At 34.1% G+C, this 23,983-nt stretch overlaps 1 protein-coding gene and 1 long non-coding RNA gene across 2 annotated transcripts; one reads left to right on the top strand and one right to left on the bottom strand.

Moving 5' to 3' along the window:
* Positions 1 to 951: 951 nt before the first annotated feature.
* Positions 952 to 1,734, bottom strand: LOC136274729 (uncharacterized). The gene is made up of 2 exons (XR_010713162.1): positions 1,310 to 1,734; positions 952 to 990 (listed from the first exon to the last, which is right to left on the bottom strand). It is a non-coding gene; the product is annotated as an uncharacterized lncRNA (long non-coding RNA).
* A 13,267-nt stretch (positions 1,735 to 15,001) lies between these two features.
* LOC136275055 (golgin subfamily A member 6-like protein 7) lies at positions 15,002 to 18,895 on the top strand. The gene is made up of 2 exons (XM_066083332.1): positions 15,002 to 15,815; positions 18,870 to 18,895. The coding sequence occupies exons 1-2, from the start codon at positions 15,002 to 15,004 to the stop codon at positions 18,893 to 18,895; spliced, it is 840 nt and encodes a 279-aa protein (XP_065939404.1).
* Positions 18,896 to 23,983: the final 5,088 nt, after the last annotated feature.

Here is a 23,983-nt window from a genome sequence, read left to right as displayed (position 1 = left end):
AATGACAAATTTGCTGAAAATAAGTGCTAATTATAACACTTAAAAAATAACTGTGATGTTTATGAAAAAAAATGAATATATATTACAAACTAATCTAGTCTAAGTCTCTAAGATGACAAGAATCTAAATTAAATACCAATAAATACTTATTACAACTCAAGGGGAATTCAGACGTCTGAAACTAATTATAAGGTAGACAAAAAATGTGCTAAGTAATCTTAAAGATTAACTTAAAAAATGTTACATGCACCAAAAAATTCTACCTTACCGTGCTGGCAAATCTTGAAACAATGAAAAACACATACAGTTCAATAAATTGACTGTCAGATGTTCAATGGATAACACTGAAGTCACTATCTTCACAATGTGAATGATCCTGGTCCTTGACAGGGATCCTAGTCCTGGGGTTGATCCTCAATCCTGGTCCTGATAGGTCCCTTCTGGTCCGGTTGATGGCTCCTCCTGGGGTTTCTCCTAATCCGTCCTAGGGTTCCTCCTGATCCGTCCTGGGGCTCCTCCTGGTCCGTCCTGGGGTCCTCCGACACTTATTGCCTCTGCTGGGGTTTGAACCCGGGTCCTCTGGCACGCCAGTCCAGCACTCTACCGATCGAGCTAAAGGGTTAACCCGCTAGCCAGAGCTAGTAGGAATGCCATATACCTGACTATACCACATTGTCCCCCTCCAAGGAAAGAGGCGTCCCGACTCTCCTGGAGTGCCAATGCCTGTGGGGCAAAGTTCTGGAAACAATCTCTCTCACCCGCCAGAGAATACCCAGGTCCCAACGTGGGCGCCAAATGTAACAGAGACACTTATTGCCTCTGCTGGGGTTTGAACCCGGGTTACGCATCCATCGTAGGGCGCATCTGCTTCAGTATGTATGTCCAGCCAGTCCCAACGTGGGCGCCATTGTAATGATGGTGTTATTGTATATAAAGACAACAACTCCAACGTAGGGTTCTCTATTATGACTTTATATTATATCATAAGCTCTGAAATATTTAACAATACATGTATCACAATGATTAATTTATCAATATCACATCATCATAAAAATAAAATAGATCACACATAATATATCATTGCATTGTATAAGAATCAAAACATCCATTTCATGATTTTGCCAAGCACAGTTTACAAGCAAGAGTTATTCCCCTTATCACAGTGCTAACTGGTATATAAAGAGTTCAATAATATTTATCCTGTGTAATTAATAATTTAGATAGTTATTAATGTTTAATAGATAAAACATATTAAACTTAACTTAGGCAATAAGTATCAAATCTGATATTTATTTATATATATGCATACCTATGTGTGACACAAAGCCTAATTGATCTGCATCTGCATGATCCTTCTATATTCTTCAGGTATGGAATAGTCTATAGATTTCTTCTTGGTCTTAATATAAATACATCTGGTCAGTATGAAGATCAGATCAAAAAGGACAAAGCAAAGAGAGGGAATTTAAAGGACCAATGAAATGGAGAATTCAAAAATAGAATTGACCATGTGATAATAATTAACTAAAACAGGTTTACACTGACCATAATGACCATTGTGATGTCATACTATATAAATAACTGTAGCTATTTACATACTGTTAGGTTGTACATAAAGTTGTTTATATTGACAACTTTTATAGTAAATACTGTAAACTTATAATTTATAGAACTATTAATTAATAATTTCATGATAATGAAATTATTACTTAATTAATATGAAATATCACCCTATCACACTTATATGAAACAAATATAATCAATATTGTGTCATCATATCCCCTGCAAACGAAGTTTGGGGGGTATATAGTAATCACCTTGTCCGTCGTCCGTCCATCCGTCTGTCCGTCCGTTTGTCTGTCCGTTCAATTCGTGTCCAGTCCATATCTTTTTAATGTAGAAACATTGGAAGTTCTTACTTCACACAAAGTTTGCTTATGACCTTAGGGTGTGTCATGACCTTGACCCAAGGTTATTCGGACAAGGTCAAGGTCACTGGTTGAAAAAGTGCAAAATTCGTGTCCAGTCCATATCTTTCTAATGGACAAATATTGGAAGTTCTTAATTCACACCAAGATTGCTTATAACCTGTGAGTGTGCCATGACCTTGACCTAAGGTCAATTGAGAAAGTTCAAGGTCATTGTTTAAAAAGAAATCGTGCTCAGTATACCAATAATTCAAAATGTTTATATTAAATGGTTGCCTGACATGTGGACTTTTGTTTGGTTCGAGTCATGATTGTAAACATAAGGATGCAAATGTCCTTATGCATTAACAGTTAACTAAAATGGAACTTAAAGAATAGAAATTGGTTTGTCAACTCATATTAGCATTAACAGTTTTAAAAAATAGAGCAGTTGTTATTCATAGAAAATGGATGATGAAATAGATTTATCAAATATTTTCTATAATAGAAAAAATACATGAGTTATGATTTTTTCTTAGCGGGGGGTATCAATTGTGAGTTTGCTCACAGTACCTCTAGTTTACGATAGAACTTTGGTTAAAATGTATCAGATTTTTATTTCGCACGGTTAAGCTGGACGTAATTTCGCCGATTCTTACAAAAACCATAAAAGGCTAACAAAAACATTGTTCGATATAGAATTTTTTCATATAAATTGGATATAGTATATTGTAAAGAATCAAGGAGTTTGTGCAAAATAGCCCTAGTTATTGGTATTCTAACATCAGTTGTCGGTTTGAGCTTTCGAGCTTCAGTTAATACTTCTAGTACAACAAATGATGAGAATGGATGTTGGAGTCCGTTGAGTTTATGGACGTGACTAATGGTCGAGAGCTAAGATGTTATCGTCGACGGTGCGCAGTCTTTTGAGAATAGGAAAGCAACAGAGAGAACCAATAAGTGTTGTTGGACGGGGATACCCGTTCGTTAACTGTACTTCTCCGCAAAGTTCCTAAACGTAGACCATGCGTGAGTGTATGATGATGAAGTTAAAGCAGTCAAACTGGAGTCAAGGAGTTTGTTCACAACCAGGGTCAACTTGGATAAGGTGGACGACTGGGAATCTCGACCGGTTGTTTGTCGACCCAATGTGCTAATTGTAGGAATTGCTGCAACTTGGAACGAGAAAGCAAGTCACATAGTATATTTTCTTTTGATGTTAAATATTTTGCTTTAAAATTAATATTAAATTCAAGACAACTAACAACGAGCTGGCGAACAAGAGACATGATACATATATCTTTATTCTTACATGTTTGTTTGTTTATAACATGCACCAATGCCTGATTATCAGTGTTAAATAAAATACATTTGTTAGTCAACGTTTTTCCCCACACTTTTATTGCCACAACTATTGGGTAAAGTTCTAAGACTGCAATATTTCATATTGCCAATAACTATGCCAGTTTCCATAAAACTATTAACTACCGTATACCGCTGCATTACCGATAGAACCCGATGCATCTGTGTACAATTAAAGCTCATGCGAACTTGACCAATTATCTTGGAGGAAAATCGAGGATCCATTGAATTCATCAAGAAAACATTTTCAAACTTTCAAATCCTCTTTCACCTCTTTTGTCATGCTTATTTTAAAAAAATGGCTTACTGATACAAATGGTAAGGTCTATTAATCTCCTAAGGAATGCTCTGCCTGGCAAAACAACATTACATGAAAAGTTGAGTAAACCTATCAGCGACTGTAATTGTGTAAGCGTCAAGCTCTTTTGCGTCTTTGCAAACTTTATTTTATCAATGCACTTTTGTATTTTGTCATGAGGCAACCTAGACTCCATTTTGCACGAATCCACCTCATACCCTAAGTAAGTTATAGTCTGAAGAGGACCACACGTTTTCTCCAGGGATATTGGGACGCCTATGTCAACAAACATTAATAAAAATGTCTTCAACTGTCTAACACATGTTAAGGAACAATTGTGGATAATGATAAAATCATCTAACACATGCGAAATACACGAAATACTCAGTTTATTTATCGCTCTCCACTATAGCGCCGTCGAAAAACGCTCAAAGATCCTACATGAAAAATTAAGACAAAATTGAAGAGATGTATCCACATAATACTTGTTCTTCCATCTAAAACCAACGTATTTGAATTGAGAATAGTTTAAGTTGATTATCCTAAAAGCAGATTTTATATCTGTTTTGCAACAATAAGCACCAACTCCACAGTTCTTGATGTGACTGATGGCATCTCAAACCGAAGAATATTGAACAAATGATTCATCGCGTGGACTGCCATCGTTAACTGATTTGTTTCTGGGATAGGATAAATAATGAATCTTTCTATATTCACCTGGTACCTTTTCCTCTACCAAACGTAATGGGGAACATTGTTTGTCAACAAATGGTTTAGAATCAAATGGACCTAACACTCTACCCGATGAAACTTCTTTAAGAATCTTTTCTTCAATTATATCCGGACAAATAAAAGCTGATCTAAGATTTTGAGATTCTACACCAGGACATTTACCAACAAAACCTAATGAAAAATCATTTGAAAAACCATCTATTAAATAGTTTGTGTCAGTTTTGTTGTAACCAGACAGCCATTCTGCAAGTCTATTTGGTTTAATTGGTGATGGGCCCTTGCTTGGTAAGAGGGGTGACTTAGACGAATTGGCGAATTTGGTTGATTGTGGTGACTGATACTTAAATCTTTGTAGGACACGAAAGGGCCACTGAACCTGTTTTGTGCACTGGATGAAAGGGTGCGAACAACCACAGTTGTAACACCTGTGCTGAAAACGACAGGAAAGACCTGCATTGCACTGCTTACCTGAGTGGAACTGGAAACATGCTCCTCTGGGGATTGTTTTACTCAACTCTATGTGTGGGTTGGTTGTTTTGATAGATTGAGAAGAAGTAAGGCGTGCGTTTACGTGCAGTTCCATATGAACATCTCCCCACTGCACATGGCCTTGTTCAATGAAGGATCGGAAGTCCTTATCGTAACTATACCAGTTACCTTTTGCGTCTGCAATGTCCCTGACCGCTTCTAGATGTTTTGCGAGTTTAGCTTGTTCGTGTGGATACTTTATGCAATAAATAGCCATATACCTAATCCAAGCTGTAAGCCAGTCGTTCATAGAAGACAATTCTCCATCAGTATCCTCTCTCTCCACCTGGTGAATTGTAAGCATACCTGTCTTCATTGAATTTTCTACTTGAAGGGAAAGTTTTTCCTTACCTTGTTTGTACCGGAGTAGTAGATACCAAAATCCACGTACTGCTTTGAACAAATCTTTGATTTCAATTTATCAGGTACACGAGCTTCAATAGAGACCGATGTACTAACAAAACCACTGCTGGACCTACTTGATGTTATCTTTTCAGATTGATTAACAATTGCTGCCTCGACCGTTTCTTGTATTGCTTTATCCCTTGTAATATTTGAATAAGTACTAGATGCACATTGTGCAGTAACAAGCCTCAGTCTTGAGATGTTTTATTGCCTCCTCGGAGAGGGTGAGAAACTACAAAAATTACAACATTTATAAGTAACATGTACAGACATCAACATGACAATCCACATTTCACATTATGCCAAACTTAGAAAATTCGAGCGTGAATCATGTACATAAAGTATGCTGTAAAATCTCGAAATCATAACTTGTCAAATTTACTTCCAAAGGTTTCTGGTAAGTTATCGAGACAGCAAATTATAAAACATATGGAATAAAATCATGTTAGAGAAATAATGAGATAGTCCAATCTATGTTTTACTTAATGCTAACGTCCTGCCAATACACAAATCTCTATTTCTGCTGTAAATATGATATGACATGTAAAAATAACTGATGCACTCAAAATGTAACGTAATTATTTGACACTATAATCAATGCAAAGACATGACACTTCCAGTTTATACACATCCAAGCTGTGTGTAGTTGTTAAATAGAAAACCATGATGTGTGGCGCGAAGCCTTTCTCGTTACAAAAATATCCCTCCTGATATTAGATAAACCCAAACAAACTCAAACCCGATAAAATTGGAAAATTATCAAAACAAGTAACGACACACACATGCAATACTCCCCTGACTAGTGATGGCAGTTGGCTGAAGAGCATTGAACATATTCGAAATTTCCTCCTTCAAGTTGGCGGTGACTTTTTCCGTGACCTCTTTTGTAATGGTTTCCAAAATTTCCGGAGAGATGGTAGAAGGAGAACTGGATAATGGTACTGAGGTATCCTGAGATTGTTTTCCTCTTTTGGCAGATGTTCGTTTCGTCAAATCTGTAGATTTCCGCTTAGGTGTCATGATAAACACTGTTGAAAATAATTGCTGTGCTGGTATTCGCAAACGGTATTTAAGTTCACCTTTAAAAAGTGATAATATTAATGAATTTTTTTTCTAAATTATTTGCATAAATATGTCTTTAATCATAGAGTATAAGTGCAACGTAATTATTACAAGATAAGATAAAATGGTGTTGTATGAATGAACACAAAACAAATGCAGTCTCGATAAGAGAACAAATAAAAAAAACGGCCTCATTAAGAGGACCAAATACGGTCTCGTTAAGAGAACCAAAACCAGGCCCCTTTTAGAGGATCCGAATGCGGTCTCGTCAAGAGAACCAAATGCAGTCTTTTTAAGAGAACCAAGAACGGCCTCGTTAAGGTCAAGATCTAGTAAATGATTCCTGTCTTTTTGGTGCTAGAACCATTACATGTATGACGTCATCATTGATTTGATGAATTTTTTCCCGTATTTTACGGCTTTAAAGGAATTATGTAGAAAATAAAACAATATTTCGACATTCTATATTTAATCACGGGAAAAGTAATCCCGGTACCTATATTCTATTTGAAATTATTTTAAATAGGAGGCCAAGAGCTTGTATAATGCCGTTTTTGGAGAGACTGTAGGCATTCAAGATATATCTCATTAGTCAAAAATGGTCAAAACTCTGATATTTGTTACTTGTATCCTCCATATTTCATAGATGATGATTGTTTAAAACTGGATTTTTCATTGTGTTTTCCAAAAAATCAAGCCCCGGTACACCCTATGAAACAAATATATTGTTATGAAGCATCATTAAAAGAGTTTATATCTTGAATTTTATAAACCTGTAGGCACCTTTCATTTACTAGATCTTGACCTTAAGAGGACAAAAAACAAGACATTGTTAAGAGGACTAAAACAGGGCCTCGTTTAGAGGACCCAAATGCGCTCTCGTCAAGAGAACCAGATGCGGTCTCGTTAAGAGAACGCAAAACGGCCTCGTCAAGAAAACTTAACGGCCTCGTTAAGAGAACCAAAATGCCCTCGTTAAGAGGACCAATGCGATTTCGTTTAGAGAACCCTAAAATATCATTGGATGACATAAAAAGAACTCATGTAAAGAAAAAACATAGATAGTATGAGCATATATATAAATATATATATATATATATATATATATATATATATATATATATATATATATATATATATATATATATATAGTGCTCTGCAAATGTGAAAATATACTTGAGTTTGTAGAAAAATTCTAAAGTGTCGGTGATGACGAAATGGTCCGAAGGAACAGAATCAGTATTCGAAGGTGTTACCCATGCGGCGTCCTGAAAGAAAGAAAATTAGCGCGTCTTTCTAAACAAAGAGAGTCGCTAGAATTCCCGCGTTTAATTATATTGGTCAAATGATTACACCAATATTACGTGACCAAATAGAGCACTCTCTTCTTCTTGATAATACACATTTAAAAGTGCGATTATTCGTAGTGCGAAAAATTGTGAAATCAATATATATAAAACATTTTAAGTAAACTTAAAATCCCTAAACAAACTCCCATTTAAAAGTCAATCCTGTTAATTTTAGTCCCTAGACCTCCATTTTGTCTGTATATGATATAGGCATTGGCTGAAAATTCAGTAAGCTTTATTGCATTTTGTATTTTTATTGTATTTGTGATTATAAGAATAATCGGGTTAACGGATTTTTGCCAATGTAATACTACGTTAGTTTCTAAAGGCATGGTCACGATTTTGGTCAAATTCTATTTTTATGTTTTTTATTATTTACAATACTTAAGAAATGCATTACTAATTATCAAATAAAATTTGAGAGTCATTTGTATAGTTATAAGCAATATACAGGGCTCATAATTCTTTGTCGTGGGTTCAATATACCAGTAAAAAAATCCTTTTCAAGCTTATTTGTCTATCTTTTTATTTATTTTAAATATAGATAAACAGTTCCAACACGATTAACACATTCGTTTTAGGTTTAAAACCAGAATTTTTACTTCAACGTTCAAATTGTAAACAAAGTTTAGCTTTATTTACATAGCAAAGAATTTCAAGCTCTATAACTCCCTATTAACGTAACAAATGACACTTTAATTTCGGTTGCCTATCTAAAATGCCTTCCTGAAGAATTGTAAATATTAAATGGAAAAAAATTGATTAAAATCGTGACCATGCCCCTTTTCTGGTATCTGTATACTTAACAATGTGCGTCAAATATAGATTTATATGTAGATGTAATTTGTAAACCGAGATTCTGAATCAGATTTTGAAACCGTTCAATTTCTGTTAAATGCTACAATTTAACTGCAAGCTAACCTTTGAACTTTACAAACACATTCAAAGTATTTTAACTTTAACTTAAAAACAACACTGTAGTATGGACAATGCAATTAGATAAAACTAGAGACTAAACCTTTACACTGATAAGTAAATCATAAGTTAATATGAAAGGACTATATATGGTGTGGGCCTAAAGTGGCCCCATAAAATGAATATCATCATTTTCTTTGTACAGATATATATGTGATGTTCTTACTGAATGTTCATTTTGATTCCTGTACCAAAGGAAAAATCCGGTTATTGAAATGGTGAAAATGGCAGGCGGGCGGCTGCCAAAAGGGTACCCTTATTGTACGGATAACTCCTCCTACAGTTTTCAAGATAGAAAGTTGCTCTTTTGCAGATTCATTTTAATAATATATCTGAGGTATGCATATTGCTAGCATTTTAATTACTTATAATTCATGAAAAAAATATCAGCTTTTGAACTTAGTCATTTTTTGCCAAAATATTTCATATAGGGTACCCTTATTGTACGGATAACTCCTCCTACAGTTTTCAAGATAGGAAGTTGCTCTTTTGCAGATCAATTGTACATATGTCAGAGGTGTACATATTGCTAGGATTTCGATTTCTGATAATTTATGAAAAAATACCAGTTTTTGAACTTAATCATTTTTTAGCAAAATATTGCATATAGGGTACCCTCATTGCACGTATAACTCCTCCTACAGTTTGTTGTTCTTTTGCAGATCAATTGTACATATATCGGAGATCTGCATATTGCTAGCATTTCGATTTTGATAATTTAAAAAAAACCACTAGTTTTTGAACTTTTTTCGCAAAATATTGCAAAAATTTTCTTCGAGCATGTTCAAGCATGCGCTCTATATTTGCCATTCGTAAAAAAAATAAGAAAAATATCAGTTTTTGACTGATTTTGATTGAATTATAGAAATAGCGTCACTTCTGACGTCACATACTGCAAATGAGTGAAAATAAATCAAATGAATAGGTGAAAAATATATTTTATACCAACTCTTTTAAAAAATAACATAACATTTCATTGTACCGAAACACTTTAAAAAATGGCGAATTATGAGGGCCAAATTTAATTCATATCATATATAGTTCTTTACATACCATACGATGTTACGGATATTGGCTGGATACTATATTCTGGAAACGATATACTGCTCTTAATTAGAATTGTAGGTAACTTATTTTTGCATATTGCTTCAATATAATTGGTTAATATGAACCGATGAAATTACACATAGTAAGAACTCATTTAACTTGCGCAGTAAAACTTTGACAAATTTCAGATTCTATGAAACAAAAAAAAAAATAGAAAAATAAAAAACAAATGAATGCATATAGAAATAATACTCTCGCTATCACTAACTCACCCTCGCCGAAGTAAGTTCACATTTATATGCTAATTGTTATGTAAATGCAATAGCTCTATTAGTGTCAAAAACACATTTACGTGAACACCATTGTCCTTCAATTCTCTCTTTCTAATAAGTATATTTTCCTTAAGCTACAATCTTATAAAAATAGATGTTAGATCCGCTTGCTTACTAGTTTTAGTAATCCAGCGGATCTAACATCTAATTTTAATTAGATTGCTTAAGCTACATTTGATTACTTTAATTTGATGTTCTCTTACTTTGTTTCAGTAAAGATGTTTACATTACATTAATTTACTTTCTTTTACATCCCAGTCAGGAGAAATTTTATAAGAAATTAGAATAGTCAATTTACCAACAAGTTAAAACTACAGAAATTATTCGCAACATGTAAAATATACTTTTTACAGGGTGATAAATTCGTAAAAAATTATCTAATTGAATTAAAGACGTTTACAGTCATTGATTCAATGCTTTGAATACTCGATAACCTGCATATAACTGTATTGCAGCACTGAGCCTGTATCTGACTCTCCTAAAAAAAAAAACCAACGTCGCCCCCCTTGATGAGATTTTTTCGCGGGTACATACTCCACAATGTCGTTTCCATCCTTTATAAATTTAAAAACATTTCATTTGTATATTGTTGAATCTGAATTCGTTTATCTATATGTTACTGAAGTGTTTCATTATATTACTGATTTCTTAACCTATGAAGATTTGTATATAAACATATGCATGTTCGTTACATTTACAGCATGTAGATAAAATATCTTATTTAAATCGTTAATTTTGTAAATCTTACATGTATATTATGCCATTGATATATATGGTCTTGATGCATGTGTTTATTAAATCCCGAAATGTCATATGCCTTTGGAGAGGTTTTATTCTGAAGATCAATATGGTCGAAACTTGTGCGATGGGTCATAATTCTTATCTCTACATGGCATTTGTGTTGAATTATCATGGCATTTAAGATATTTTGATAGAATTTGAAATCTATCCCGCGTCATGATTTCTGCAAATCCAGGAGTACTATAAAGAAATGCTTGTTCAGACCCTGCCAATAAGTCTCTATGGTATAGGTTTTTGCACTATTCATATAGATAAACACAAGCTAATGTAGGCGGACATCTCTGCAGCATTTGTGTCATACCATTTTAGAGTTATTGAAAAGGGCTGTACTGAGGATTTGACAAAAACTGATTAGTATACATTTGTGTGTCCTCAAAAGAATTTCAAATAGATTCCTCACTTCGTCTGGAATTTTAAGTTTGTGGAAATAATCCACGGGGGTAGCATCAACCACCATTGGGAGGTTTAAAGGAATCATATGGGGAGAGAAGGGATTAAGAGGCTGTCCAAGGGAAAATCAGGCAGAGCTTTGCACATGCAATGTTTTGAATTTCAATAAATTTAATTGAATTGCTTCATTCTAACACGAATGTTACATACACACAATAAAAAGCTCATAGTATGTCTGAGCAATCAGACAATTGCTTGTATATAAATTTGGAGTATGCTTAGTGCGAAAAGCTCACTGATTGTGCACAAAATGAAGTTTAATAATCTGTAAAACCGCTAAATTTATAAAATCTGATTAAATAAATATTTTGTGGGTCTTAAACACATTTTAATTTTTGCTATTAAACTGCTGTTAAAATATGAATATTTTTTTAATAAAAATATATGCCTCATCAAAGTTGGCATATACTTTATAAAAAATAAATTCTGGTATGTTAATGTTAATTTCAAATTAAAAAAAAAATCTGATTCATTTTTACCAGAAGAAAAATGTGGTAAATGTGTTAGAAATAGCAGAGTTCTGAAATTTTGAGAAAAAAGTGGGGACTTTATATTTATATTTTCCAAGCAGTTGTACTGAAAACCGATTTTTGAACATTAAAAATGCAAGTTTTTTAATACAAAACACAGAATTCTAGCTGTAAGAAACAAATACAATGTCATATATATTCATCAATTTAATAAATTCATGTTTGTTTATCACAAATATAAGTAAATGTTAAATGGGGAAATGAAAATTCATCAATAGCCATGGTGTTAACTAATATTTTAAGTGCAGAAAGGTCATTTAAAAACAATTAAACAATTAAGTTTATTATACCTCAATATGATTATTCTATATAACGCGACATCTGATTAGTTGTAGACAATCACCTGCCAGGGCAATAAAACTTCATATTTATCGTCATATTTTCATCCTATACCACCCCTTTGAATTTTCATTCCATGCTTTTGAAAAAATCCGAGGAAGAGCATTTGATGTATTTTTAAAAATAATTTTATTAAAAAATCGCTGTAAATCCTTTTTCTATCAGATAAATGACATAACCAAGAAACCGATAAACATTAACTACGCCCCCCCCCCCCCACCCCCCCCCCCCCCCCACACACACACACACTATATAGAGCGATCAAAATATATGAGAGCATATAGGTACATTTTCTTCTTCAACTACTTACTAGTTATTGAATTTTTTTTTAAATATAATATAAAAGTGAAGTATTTTATTTAAAAAATCCTATAGGTGTGAAGAAGAAAATTGTACCTCAATGCGCTCATTTCCTCTAATTAAAAACATTCAAAAATTTAATTTGAATTCTCCATTATAATTAAATGACTGTTGTTTACCTCGCGTTAACTCGTGTGACTTTTATAACTTTACTCACACTTGATTGATGAATACACTGCATGGAATGAAAAATGTTGTTACATGACATATTAAAGAGCTATAAGAATCAATGTTGCAGTATTTACAGGCACATCACTCTATTTTACTAAGGCCCACCCATTATTTTCATATTTATTAGAAAGAAACAAATGGCTACAAACCAGGATAATTTTCCACTGTAATATTATTTTTAAAATAGCGATAATTCCTTTATCCCCGCAACAGACATGTGTCAAAACTATGTTTTAAGGGTGTCATTTCTATTTACTCGTGTCTGGAAAACTATTAAAATTGATGTAGATTTCACATTATTCATTGTCTAAAGAGGAGGCCCCAGAGAGTAGTTATATACAGCATATCACCCTTTAATTTTTTTGTACAAGTATTTGACATTTAGCGAGACATTTCTAATGATCAACCAAAAGTTCAGCGTCAATCGTAGAATTAACAGCAAGATACAGAGCTCACCATTCTGCCTGGTTTGAGTCATATTTTGTTCACATAGGTTTATTACATTCAGCTTAAGATTTTTAACTTGGTATTTCCTATTCAGCATTTAAAATGGAAAAAAAAGAATGGCCTCAGAACTGTGTACAAACATAGAATTGTGAGCAAATATCTGTATCGTGCTTATAATTCGAAGCTTAACACCCAAATATGGTTAGTAAATAAAAAGTGTATACAATCAAACATAAGAAACATGCACTATAGCAAATAAAGAACACAATTTATTTTTCAAAATGAATCATATACATGTACATGTACATATCTATATATTTCAGTCAGCGAAATTAAACTCTATTTCAACTGAATAAACTCGAGAAAATGCTTAGCATCTCAACAAAACACATTGCTTAATCTACCATTACGCAAAAGATCATACCGAATTACCGATAGAAGAATGGTATTTAAATAGTACTTTGTTAATACATTTGATTTTGCTTAATTTGCGCAGGTAAACAGTAAACTGTTTGATTTACCGAAGTCTCTGTTTGATTTGATACGTTAAAAATACAAAATACAGGCGATAGTAACCAGGTTAGAAAGCATAAACAATTAAAACGAAACGAAAATCAAAACAAGCTAACACCATCGTCATATGTGAAAAATGTCAGCGCATTGAAATATCTAACCTCAATTTACTTCACAAAATCGGCGCCAATGTTATTTGCACGTTTCAAAGATTCCCTTCGTACGTAAACTGTTGCACAACAAACAAATTCATCATTGTCAGATCGACCCGTTCATCATATGTCATGGCTGCTTTATACAAAGAACCTCGTTTTAGAAGTATGGAATAAGAGTCTTGGTAAAATGGGTAGGCAAACCCGGGCCAGGGCAAAATAACAGCCGGGGCAGATCGGCAATCGTCAATTCTAAAATACGCATTGTTTTGCACCAATATTAACCGCGAATACAAATATACTGGTCCGTATCATATCCAAATTTTTTTAATGAGATTGGCAGATGAATAACTGCCAATCTTTTGTTTTGCCCCAGCCCGGTTTTGACTACCCATTTTACCAAGACTCATGGATTACCGAACCCGAAGCTATAAACTGATTGAAACACACCTTTCCGTTAATATTATTTTCGTAATAACTCAGATTTGAAACACAGTTAGCCCATAATTTTTGCAATTTGTATTTTCCTTTCCATAAGGATTATTTATGCTAAATTACATTGCATTTAACTTAGTAGTTCTCGAGAAGATTTTTTAAAATGCACCCCCTCTTTGTCTACAGTTTCGAGGTTTTCTCCACTTTGAATAAAGGTCGGTCTTTCCATTTTGCAATTTATATTTGCCTTCCCATAAGAATGGTTTGTGCCAAATTTGGTTGAATTTGGCCAAGCGGTTTTAGAGAAGAAGTTCAAAATGTAAAAAGTTAACAGACAGACAGACGAACAACGGACAAAATGTGATCAGAATAGCTCACTTAAGCTTTCAGCTCAGGTGAGCTAAAAACATTTTAAAAGCTACGCAAAGTAAATTTATGAGACAAATTAGATAAGGGACTTGGAATTGTTCATTTCTATAATATAACTATTTAAAAAGGAAATTATTTGAAACCAAAAAAGCTTGCAATCATCAAAAAAAAAAAAATTAAAAGAAAATTACGCTGCAACAATAAGAATTTTCTCATTACAGCGAGATTCCTTTTTGTGCATGCTCAAATATATGTATATGGTTGAACTGCAATTTTGAAGATAAATCGGTGTATATGTTATAGTTTATGTGAATGATTTTTTTCCATTAACATTTTTTCAGGCTATTCGACGATTAAGTAAAGATGATCATAGAATAATAAAAGAATGCTGTGTCATTTTGAACAGAGTTTTCACCACTGTAGAATTCAAAAATACTATGGAGACCTTTAAGAAAGAACCTGAAAAATTAGGTCAACATATCCTAAATAAAGAGGAAAAGGAAATGAAAACCCCAGAGAAAGAACCTGAAAAAACGGGTCAAAGTATTCTTAATAAAGAGGAAGAGGAAATGAAAACCCCAGAGAAAGAACCTGAAAAAATGGGTCAACGTATTCTTAATAAAGAGGAAGAGGAAATAAAAACGCCAGAGAAAGAACCTGAAAAAGTAGGTCAACATATCCATAATAAAGAGGAAGAGGAAATGAAAACCCTAGAGAGAGAACCTGAAAAAATGGGTCAACGTATTCTTAATAAAGAGGAAGAGGAAATGAAAACCCCAGAGAAAGAACCTGAAAAAATGGGTCGACGTATTCTTAATAAAGAGGAAGAGGAAATGAAATTCCCAGAGAAAGAACCTGAAATAATGGGTCAACATCTTCTAAATAAAGAGGAAGAGGAAATTAAAACTCTAGAGAAAGAACCTGAAAAAACGGGTCAACATCTTAATAAAGAGGAAGAGGACATGAAAACCATAGAGGAAGAATCTGAAAAATTAGGTCAAAATCTTAATAAAAAGGAAGAGGAAATGAAAACCCTAGAGAAAGAACCTAAGAAAACGGATCAACATCTTAATAAAGAGGAAGAGGAAATGAAAACCATGGACGAAGAATCTGAAAAATTAGGTCAACATGTTAATAAAAAGGAAGAGGAAATGAAAACCCTAGAGAAAGAACCTGAAAAAATGGGTCGACGTATCCTTAATAAAGAAGAAGAGGAAATGAAAACCTTCGAAAGAGAACCTGAAAATTTAGGTCAACCTCTTCTAATCGAAGCGGATAAGTCTTTTATTAAGTTTATATTACTCATAATCTGCAGTCTTATACTTTTAGTTGCATTGATGTATGTATTTAATTTGAACAATGAAGCAATTCAGTATTTCTTTTGTTTTTATGACAAGTGTGTTTACATGCTTAAATTTTATATACATTAGTCTTGACTTTAATGTTTAAGTGGTATTTGCTTTGCTTTTCTTATTTATATTTAATTTGGGTATAACCTGTATATTGCGATATTGACATGTATTATAATTTCTTTTTATTGTGTGAATTTCACTGTTTTGTCAGAAATCCATTCCTGTAAAAGTGTCCGACATAAAACTTTCAAGACATTATGAAACACAGAGACTATGGCCGTTCAAGATTTACAAGTTTTAATAGTATTGGTTTAGAGCTGTTAATATAACTTACCCAAATATCAAGGAGATGTAGAGATCTTTGCTGAGTAAATTTGTTCGAGACAGTATAATTTACACATTTTTTCCCTGATGTCCTATTGATAAATACCAATATGAAAGGTTAATGAGAAGTTTAGTGAAGAGATAATTGTAAATTGAACAATAGATCTCGAGTCCCATAATGTTGCAATATATTCATAAACAATACAGATACCTTCTAAAATATTTGGTAAAAACAATGCAACTGTTTTTACAGTAAACTGAAACAACGCCGAGATGCACGCGAATGTAATCCGATCAACCGTTTCCTGTTGAAACTTAAAAAACAGTGATTAAAAACAGACTTAGTGAGATTTCCGATGACTTCGTGTTGCTTTTCGATAAATTACATGTAACATCAGCGGTAAGTTCAAATATATCAACTTGTTTCCGTAGAATAAAAGGTAGATAGAGTTTAAGCCGTGCACATTGATGTCTTGGATAAGCTGCAATAATAGTTAATTTTTTTTTACAATTGCTGCTTTGATTAGAATTTGTAATATTCGACACACATGAACTTACTAAGCGTTATGATTAATCTGACATGTAATTGTTTAGGTATTGAATGACGCATTACTTCTCACTCCAACTATTAACATAATCTTGTGTATTTTAAATCCCAGATCACTAATATCAGTTTTTGTCAGCATTGGAGGGTGGTTTTAGACATTTAGATGACTTTCAAATGTCAGACAAAAAGCCATTGAATGATCTTAATAATAAAAAATCTCAAAGGTTTTGATGTGGAACAAAAATTGGATCCAGAGTTTAGCAAGGCTTTTTGCATTTTGCACTTGTAATACTGTGTCTTGTTAATTAAGAAACAAGCAGTAGTGTGATCTATTTAAGATTCTTTACATCGTTATTGGATCGTCACGAACACTATTTGCAGTGGTGTAACTTTGAACCACGAGTAACTTAATAAAACAACACTTTGTGTCATACGCATTACCGAAAAACAATTGAAGATTGGGGACCAGCAGGAAAGTAATGCATGGAAATTCTATCAAAGCCTTTAAACAATGTGTAGTGTGTGTCTCTTGATGCACAGTGTTTGTTTTGAGAATACCGTCCTACCGGTATGCCAATTTAAATTCCTTTGATAAAAATTGATTAAGAATTGATTTTTTACACACATATTTTGTAAAACCAAAATGGAATGCCTCTGTGTTGGTGAATATCTGATTCAAACTGTATCAAATATATAAAATCCCGTAAAAATATCTTCATTTTCTTTGTCTTTAAGTAAATATAACTTTTCAACAAATATATCTGTATTCCGCTCTAAAATCTGTGATATCTAATTGCAACTGATTTTCCAACTCAAATTCAATTTATGATGATCGATCTTCTATCGGTAACGATATTCGTTACACCGAAGTGTGGCTATACTCAATTTGATCCCGCCTAAGTTTTATTTTTATTAAGGTCTTCCGTTTTCAACGGAAGACCTTGTACTGATTCTGTTGGTAATTCTTTTTAAGGTCTTCCGTTTCCAACGGAAGACCTTATTGTTTTTCTTAGGTTTCTTTTTCCCTATTATTATTAAGGTCTTCCGTTTCCAACGGAAGACCTTATTGTTTTCGTACTGTTTATTATTATTTTTTTTTTCCAAATTTTGTGCACGCGATTTCTCAAAAACTACTCAACCGATCTGAACAATTTTTTCACAGATGATGGGAAATTATCTGAATTTTATATGTTTTTGAATATTTTGTCGTCGTCACTTCCGGTCCGGATTTACGGTCGATTTTGTAATTTTTTACGACCAATTTTGTGCAGAGTTGATCTCAGAAACTATAAGAGATATGACTTTGAAATTTTCAGGATAGGTAGAGCATAGTTTGAAGTTGTGCACTATTTAGTTGTTTTGCACCAGTGGCGCTATTCCTTGGAGCTCGCTTAGGCACAAAAATGGGGTACAGATTTCGAATCAAAATTTCCATATGTTTTGATCAGTATCTTTTTATCAGTTGATATTTTGACAAGACATATAGAACAAAAGTAGTAGAGAATCAAAAGTTCTATCCAATAAAATCAAGAAAAAGGGGCTGGCCCCTTTAATTAGGGACCAAGAGACTCGTAAATACTATTACGAATAACTTGAAAACGATAAATATTTTGTTATGCATTATAAAAATCAAAGTTGTTGATCTCTACATTATCGGTTTGAAAGAGTCATCGTCAGGCCCATGTCTGACGTAATAAGGGTTTTTATTCTTTATCTTCAAATTTTTTTTTTTTGGGGGGGGGGGGTAATTTTGAAATTGTATCGATATCTCATGGTATCATTTTATCTAAAAAAAAAAAAATCGGACGGAAGACCTACTCGTTACTCGTAACGAGGTCGTATCTAGTTATTATTATTTTTTTTCTTACCGATTTTGTGCACGCGATTTCTCAAAAACGGCTCAACCGATTTACGTCAAATTTTCAGTTCTGATAGGTATTGATCTGAACCTTGTTGGAAATTTTTTTTGTTGATGACGTCACTTCCTGTCTCGAGATATCGTGGATTTATCATTTTTTTTAGGGGTATTTTGTACCGAGAACTCCTCTTTTACCATTGAAGATATGATGTTGAACTTTTCAGGGCTGATAGACGAAAGACTGAAATAGTGTCTAATGGTCATTAATCATCTCTATCTCAAAGAGCGCCGAAGCTCGCCCGAGCTTGAAAATTAAGATAAAAAAGGCGTCATGATTTTTCTTGGTTTTCTTTGAATATCTCTTTTCTTCAAAGCATTTTGTTAAAACATGTAGAACAAAAAAACTTAATTAAATCAAGAGCTTTAATTTCAGATCATGAAAAAGGGGCTAGCCCTTCAAATTAGGGGCTGAGGGGGCTCTAAAATCTTTTAATGATAACTTTTTACCGTGAAATATTTTGTGATGCGTTATAGAAGCAATTATGTTTATTCTTAGGTTATTAACCTAATCATGGCAATCATTTACTCTTATGTTACGTTATTAGGGATTTTAAGGGGCCAGAAGTCCAAAACGTTGATGTTCTATATCTCAAAATTAAGAAACATTTGGATAAGCAATATTTAACAAAAGATGCTCAAAATATTGAGCTTAACAATCTGAAACCATAATTTCCTTGTTATGCGGTCTCTAAAAGGAGTTACGGGGTCGGCCCCTAAAACGACCCTCTCCCGATATCTCGAGAACGGTACAAAATTTGTAAACACTTTTTGAACAAAATGTGTTAGAATTGACAAGAGCTTTCATTTGAAATCATGAAAAAGGGGCTGGCCCTTCAAATAAGGGGCTGAAGGGGCTCTAAAGTCTTTTAATGATAACCTTTTACCGTGAAATATTTTGTGATGCGTTATATAAGCAATTATGTTCATTCTTAGGTTATTTACCTATACATGGCAATCATTTACACCTATGTTACGTAATTAGGGATTTTAAGGGGCCAAAAGTCCAAAACTTTGATGCTTAATATCTCAAAATGAAGAAACATTTGGATAAGCAATATTGAACAAAAGATGCTCAAATTATTGAGCTTAACAATAATCAACCATAATTTATTTGTTATGCAGTCCTTAAAGGGAGTTACAGGGTCGGCCCCTAAAACGACCCTCTCAAGTAATCTCGAGAACGGTACAAAATTTGTAATTACTTTTTGAACAAAAAGTGTTTGAATTGACAAGAGCTTTCATTTGAAATCATGAAAAAGGGGCTGGTCCTTCAAATAAGGGGCTGAGGGGGCTCTAACTTTTTACTGTGAAAGATTTTGTGATACGTTATAAAAGCAATTATGTTCATTCTAATGTTATTTACCTATACATGCCAATCATTTACTCTTATGTTACATAATTAGGGATTTTAAGGGGCCAGAAGTCTACAACTTTGATGCTCAATATCTCAAAATGGAGGAAAACTTTGGAAAGCAATATTGAACAAAAGATGCTCAAAATATTGAGCTTAACAATGTACAACCATATATTGTTTGTTATCTGGACCCTAAAAGGAGTTTTAGGACCGGATATCAAAACGATTTTTCCCAGATATCTCAAAAACGGTAACCAATTTCTAAACACTTATTAGTGGTACACAAAAATACCTTTTGACTAGACTGAATGAAAAGGAGCTGATCCCTCAAATAAGGGACACCAAAGGGATAGATAGTCTTTCACCCATTACTCATAGATCCCGCCTCATTTTCCGGATAATTCCGTTGGCGAAGATCAAGCGTAAGGTCATTCCATATTCTAAAAATCGGACGGAAGACCTCCTCGTTGCTCGCAACGAGATCGTGTCTAGTTATTCTTTTTTTTCTTCTAGACGTTTTTTAAAACTCAAATATCTTGCTTGTTTGTTGTCCTATAACGTTCAAATTTTCAGAGCTTATTGGTAGTTACTATTTCTCAATATCTAAGGAAAATTGTTGAAATCGACACTTCCGGTACCGAGTTATTCCCCTTTTTCCCAAAAATATAGGCATTCTTGTGCACGCAAAGGCTCTGAAACCGCTCACATCATGTGTTACAAAGTCGCAAATCTTAAAAATAGAGAGTTTGAACGTTGTCCTCCGAGTTTTGTTTTTACAATTTTCCTCCTTTAAAGTTTCAAAAAATTTATTTGAATTTCTGTTTCAAAAAATGCTGATTTTTGGTTGTGTTTTTGTTATGTAGCTCTTTGAACAACTTTTCTATCGACAGCTATAGCGAAATATTAACCATTTTTGAGTTATAAAGCGAAGACTTTTAAGGGCTCTAGACCCCTAATTTAAGGGGCCAGCCCTTTTTCAATGGTGTCAAGTGAAAGCCCTTGATACTTTGCACATATTTTGCTCTATATGTGTTTAGAGAAAATTTTAAATCTTATTTGCCATGACACCCCCCGTCTGATGCTAATAATGATAAATACTGCTTTTTAACTCACCGAGCTGAAAGCTCAAGTGAGCTATTCTGATCACATTTTGTCTGTCGTCCGTCTGTCTGTCTGTCCGTCCGTCTGTCCGTCTGTCTGTAAACTTTTCACATTTTCAACATCTTCTCAAGAACCACTGGGCCAATTTTAACCAAACTTGGCACAAAGCATCCTTAGCCTAAGGGGATTCAAAGTTGTGAAAATTAAGGACCACGCCCTTTTGCAAAGGGAGATAATTAGGAATTTATGAAAATTTTCGAGAAATTTTCAAAAATCTTCTTCTCATGAACCATAAGACCAGGGAAGATGAAACTTATGTGAAAGCATCCTCAGGTAGTGTAAATTCCAATTTGTGAAAATTATGACCCCCGGGGGTAGGGTGGGGCCACAATGGGGGGTCGAAGTTTAACATAGGAATATATAGAGTAAATCTTTAAAAATCTTCTTCTCAGAAACTAATCAGCCAGGAAAGCTGAAACTTGTGTGGAAGCATCCTCAGGTAGTGTAGATTCAAATTTGTGAAAATCATGACCCCCAGGGGTAAGGTGGGGCCACAATGGAGGGTCGAAGTTTAACAAGGGAATATATAGAGTAAATCTTTAAAAATCTTCTTCTCAGAAACCAATCAGCCAGGAAAGCTGAAACTTGTGTGGAGGCATCCTCAGGTAGTGTAAATTTCAATTTGTGAAAATCATGACCCCCGGTGGTAGGGTGGGGCCACAATGGAGGGTCGAAGTTGAACATAGGAATATATAGAGTAAATCTTTAAAAATCTTCTTCTCAGAAACTAATCAGCCAGGAAAGATGAAGCTTGTGTTGAAGCATCCTCGGGTAATGTAGATTCAAAGTTGTGAAAATCATGACCCCCGGGGTAGGTTGGGGCCACAATGGGGGGTCGAAGTTTAACATAGGAATATATAGAGTAAATCTTTAAAAATCTTCTTCTCAGAAACTAATCAGCCAGGAAAGCTGAAACTTGTATGGAAGCATCCTCAGGTAATGTAGATTCAAATTTGTGAAAATCATGACCCCCGGGGGTAGGGTGGGGCCACAATGGAGGGTCGAAGTTTAACATAGGAATATATTGAGTAAATCTTTAAAAATCTTCTTCTCAGAAACTAATCAGCCAGGAAAGCTGAAACTTGTGTGGAAACATCCTCAGGTAGTGTAGATTCAAAGTTGTGAAAATCATGACCCCCGGGGGTAGGGTGGGGCCACAATGGGGGGTCGAAGTTTAAAATAGGAATATATAGAGTAAATCTTTAAAAATCTTCTTCTCAGAAACTAATCAGCCAGGATAGCTGAAATTTGTGTGGAGGCATCCTCAGGTAGTGTAGATTCCAATTTGTGAAAATCATGATCCCTGGGGGTAGGGTGAGGCCACATTGGGCGGGGAGGGGGGGGTAAAGTTTTACATAGGAATATATAGAGTAAATCTTTAAAAATCTTCTTCTCAGAAACTAATCAGCCAGGAAAGCTGAAACTTGTGTGGAAGTATTATCAGGTAGTGTAAATTGAAAGTTGTGAAAATCATGATCCCTGGGGTAGGGTGGGGCACAATGGGGGGTCAAAGTTTTACATACGAATATATAGAGTAAATATATCTTAAAATCTTCTCCTCAGAAACTAATCAGCCAGGAAAGCTGAAACTTGTGTGGAAGTATTCTCAGGTAGTGTAGATTGAAAGTTGTGAAAATCATGATCCCTGTCGGTAGGGTGAGGCCACATTGGGGGGTGTTGTGTTAAAGTTTTACATAGGAATATACAGAGTGAATCTTTAAGAATCTTCTTCTCAGAAACTAATCAGCAAGATGATTCTTTGTAATTGTTAAGGCTTTGGCTCCAGGACAATTCTTTGGTCCCACAAGAAGGTTCAGAGTTTGATGTAGCTAAATATCCCATATATAAACAATTGTAAAGGATCTTTTTGAGAACTTCAATACTCAACATGTGATATGACTATACAATTGAGGCAGGCAGCTATTTTTTCATTAGAATCTTTTTGTATTACTGTATTGAGTTATTGCCCTTGATTTATTGATTCTTGATTATTTTAATTAATGCATCCACTGTTATCCAATTATTGTGATGATTATTTTTATACAATAATTAATATTCAATGTATATAAGTTGTTCTGCATAAGTAGTTTTGGTTTAGGACGGATTATTTTATTTATTTTTGATTTCCAATTTTAGATACTATGAATTATTTTAGGCCGGCACATGTATAGGGACAGTGTCTACTGAGTTACATTGAGCGACTGTTTGGGGTTAAACTTGAACAGGTTGGGATAGATTGAGTGTGTGGACATCCCTGCTCTATCTAATTTCGTGTTTTCTAACCTACGATACAGAGTATGCGGTCATCCCTGCCCTGTATCGCATTAATACAAGTGTGTGGTCATCCCTGCTTGTAATGGTGGTGGTTGCGGCATAGCACTAGTGTGTGGTCATCCCTGCTGGTGTTCTGGCCTCTCTAGCGCAGTGTGCGGCATAATGGGTTTTATTTATACAGGATCTACATGTATTATTGTACATTGTCCAGATTGTTTGTATTATGACTCCATTAAGCTGACTTTATCATACCTATTGTTCCTCAGGTGAGCGATGTGGCCCATGGGCCTCTTGTTAACTGTTCTTGCACAAGGCAATAGAGGGGAGCAGGTAATGGCTGACCTTTACATTTTTTGCGTAGGCGTATTTCCCAATTGTCAAAAATTGTTAAAAGTTACGTACAGTGTATAAAAAAGTTTATCATGCATAGTTTGTAGAGGAAGACGACTTTATATGAAATAGAATGCTAATATACATATACTAAAGATA

This window comes from Magallana gigas, chromosome 4, assembly GCF_963853765.1.
Source record: "Magallana gigas chromosome 4, xbMagGiga1.1, whole genome shotgun sequence".
Lineage (NCBI taxonomy): Eukaryota > Metazoa > Mollusca > Bivalvia > Ostreida > Ostreidae > Magallana > Magallana gigas.
This window is presented reverse-complemented; position numbering and strand designations above follow the sequence as displayed.

What these genes read in the sequence shown, in the direction of transcription:
- LOC136275055 (XM_066083332.1), top strand. Translation starts at nt 15,002, where the DNA reads ATGGAGACCTTTAAGAAAGAACCTGAAAAATTAGGTCAACATATCCTA. An exon ending in AAGAGAACCTGAAAATTTAG is followed by an intron (nt 15,816 to 18,869) that starts GTCAACCTCTTC and finishes TGAACTTTTCAG; the next exon opens with GGCTGATAGACGAAAGACTG.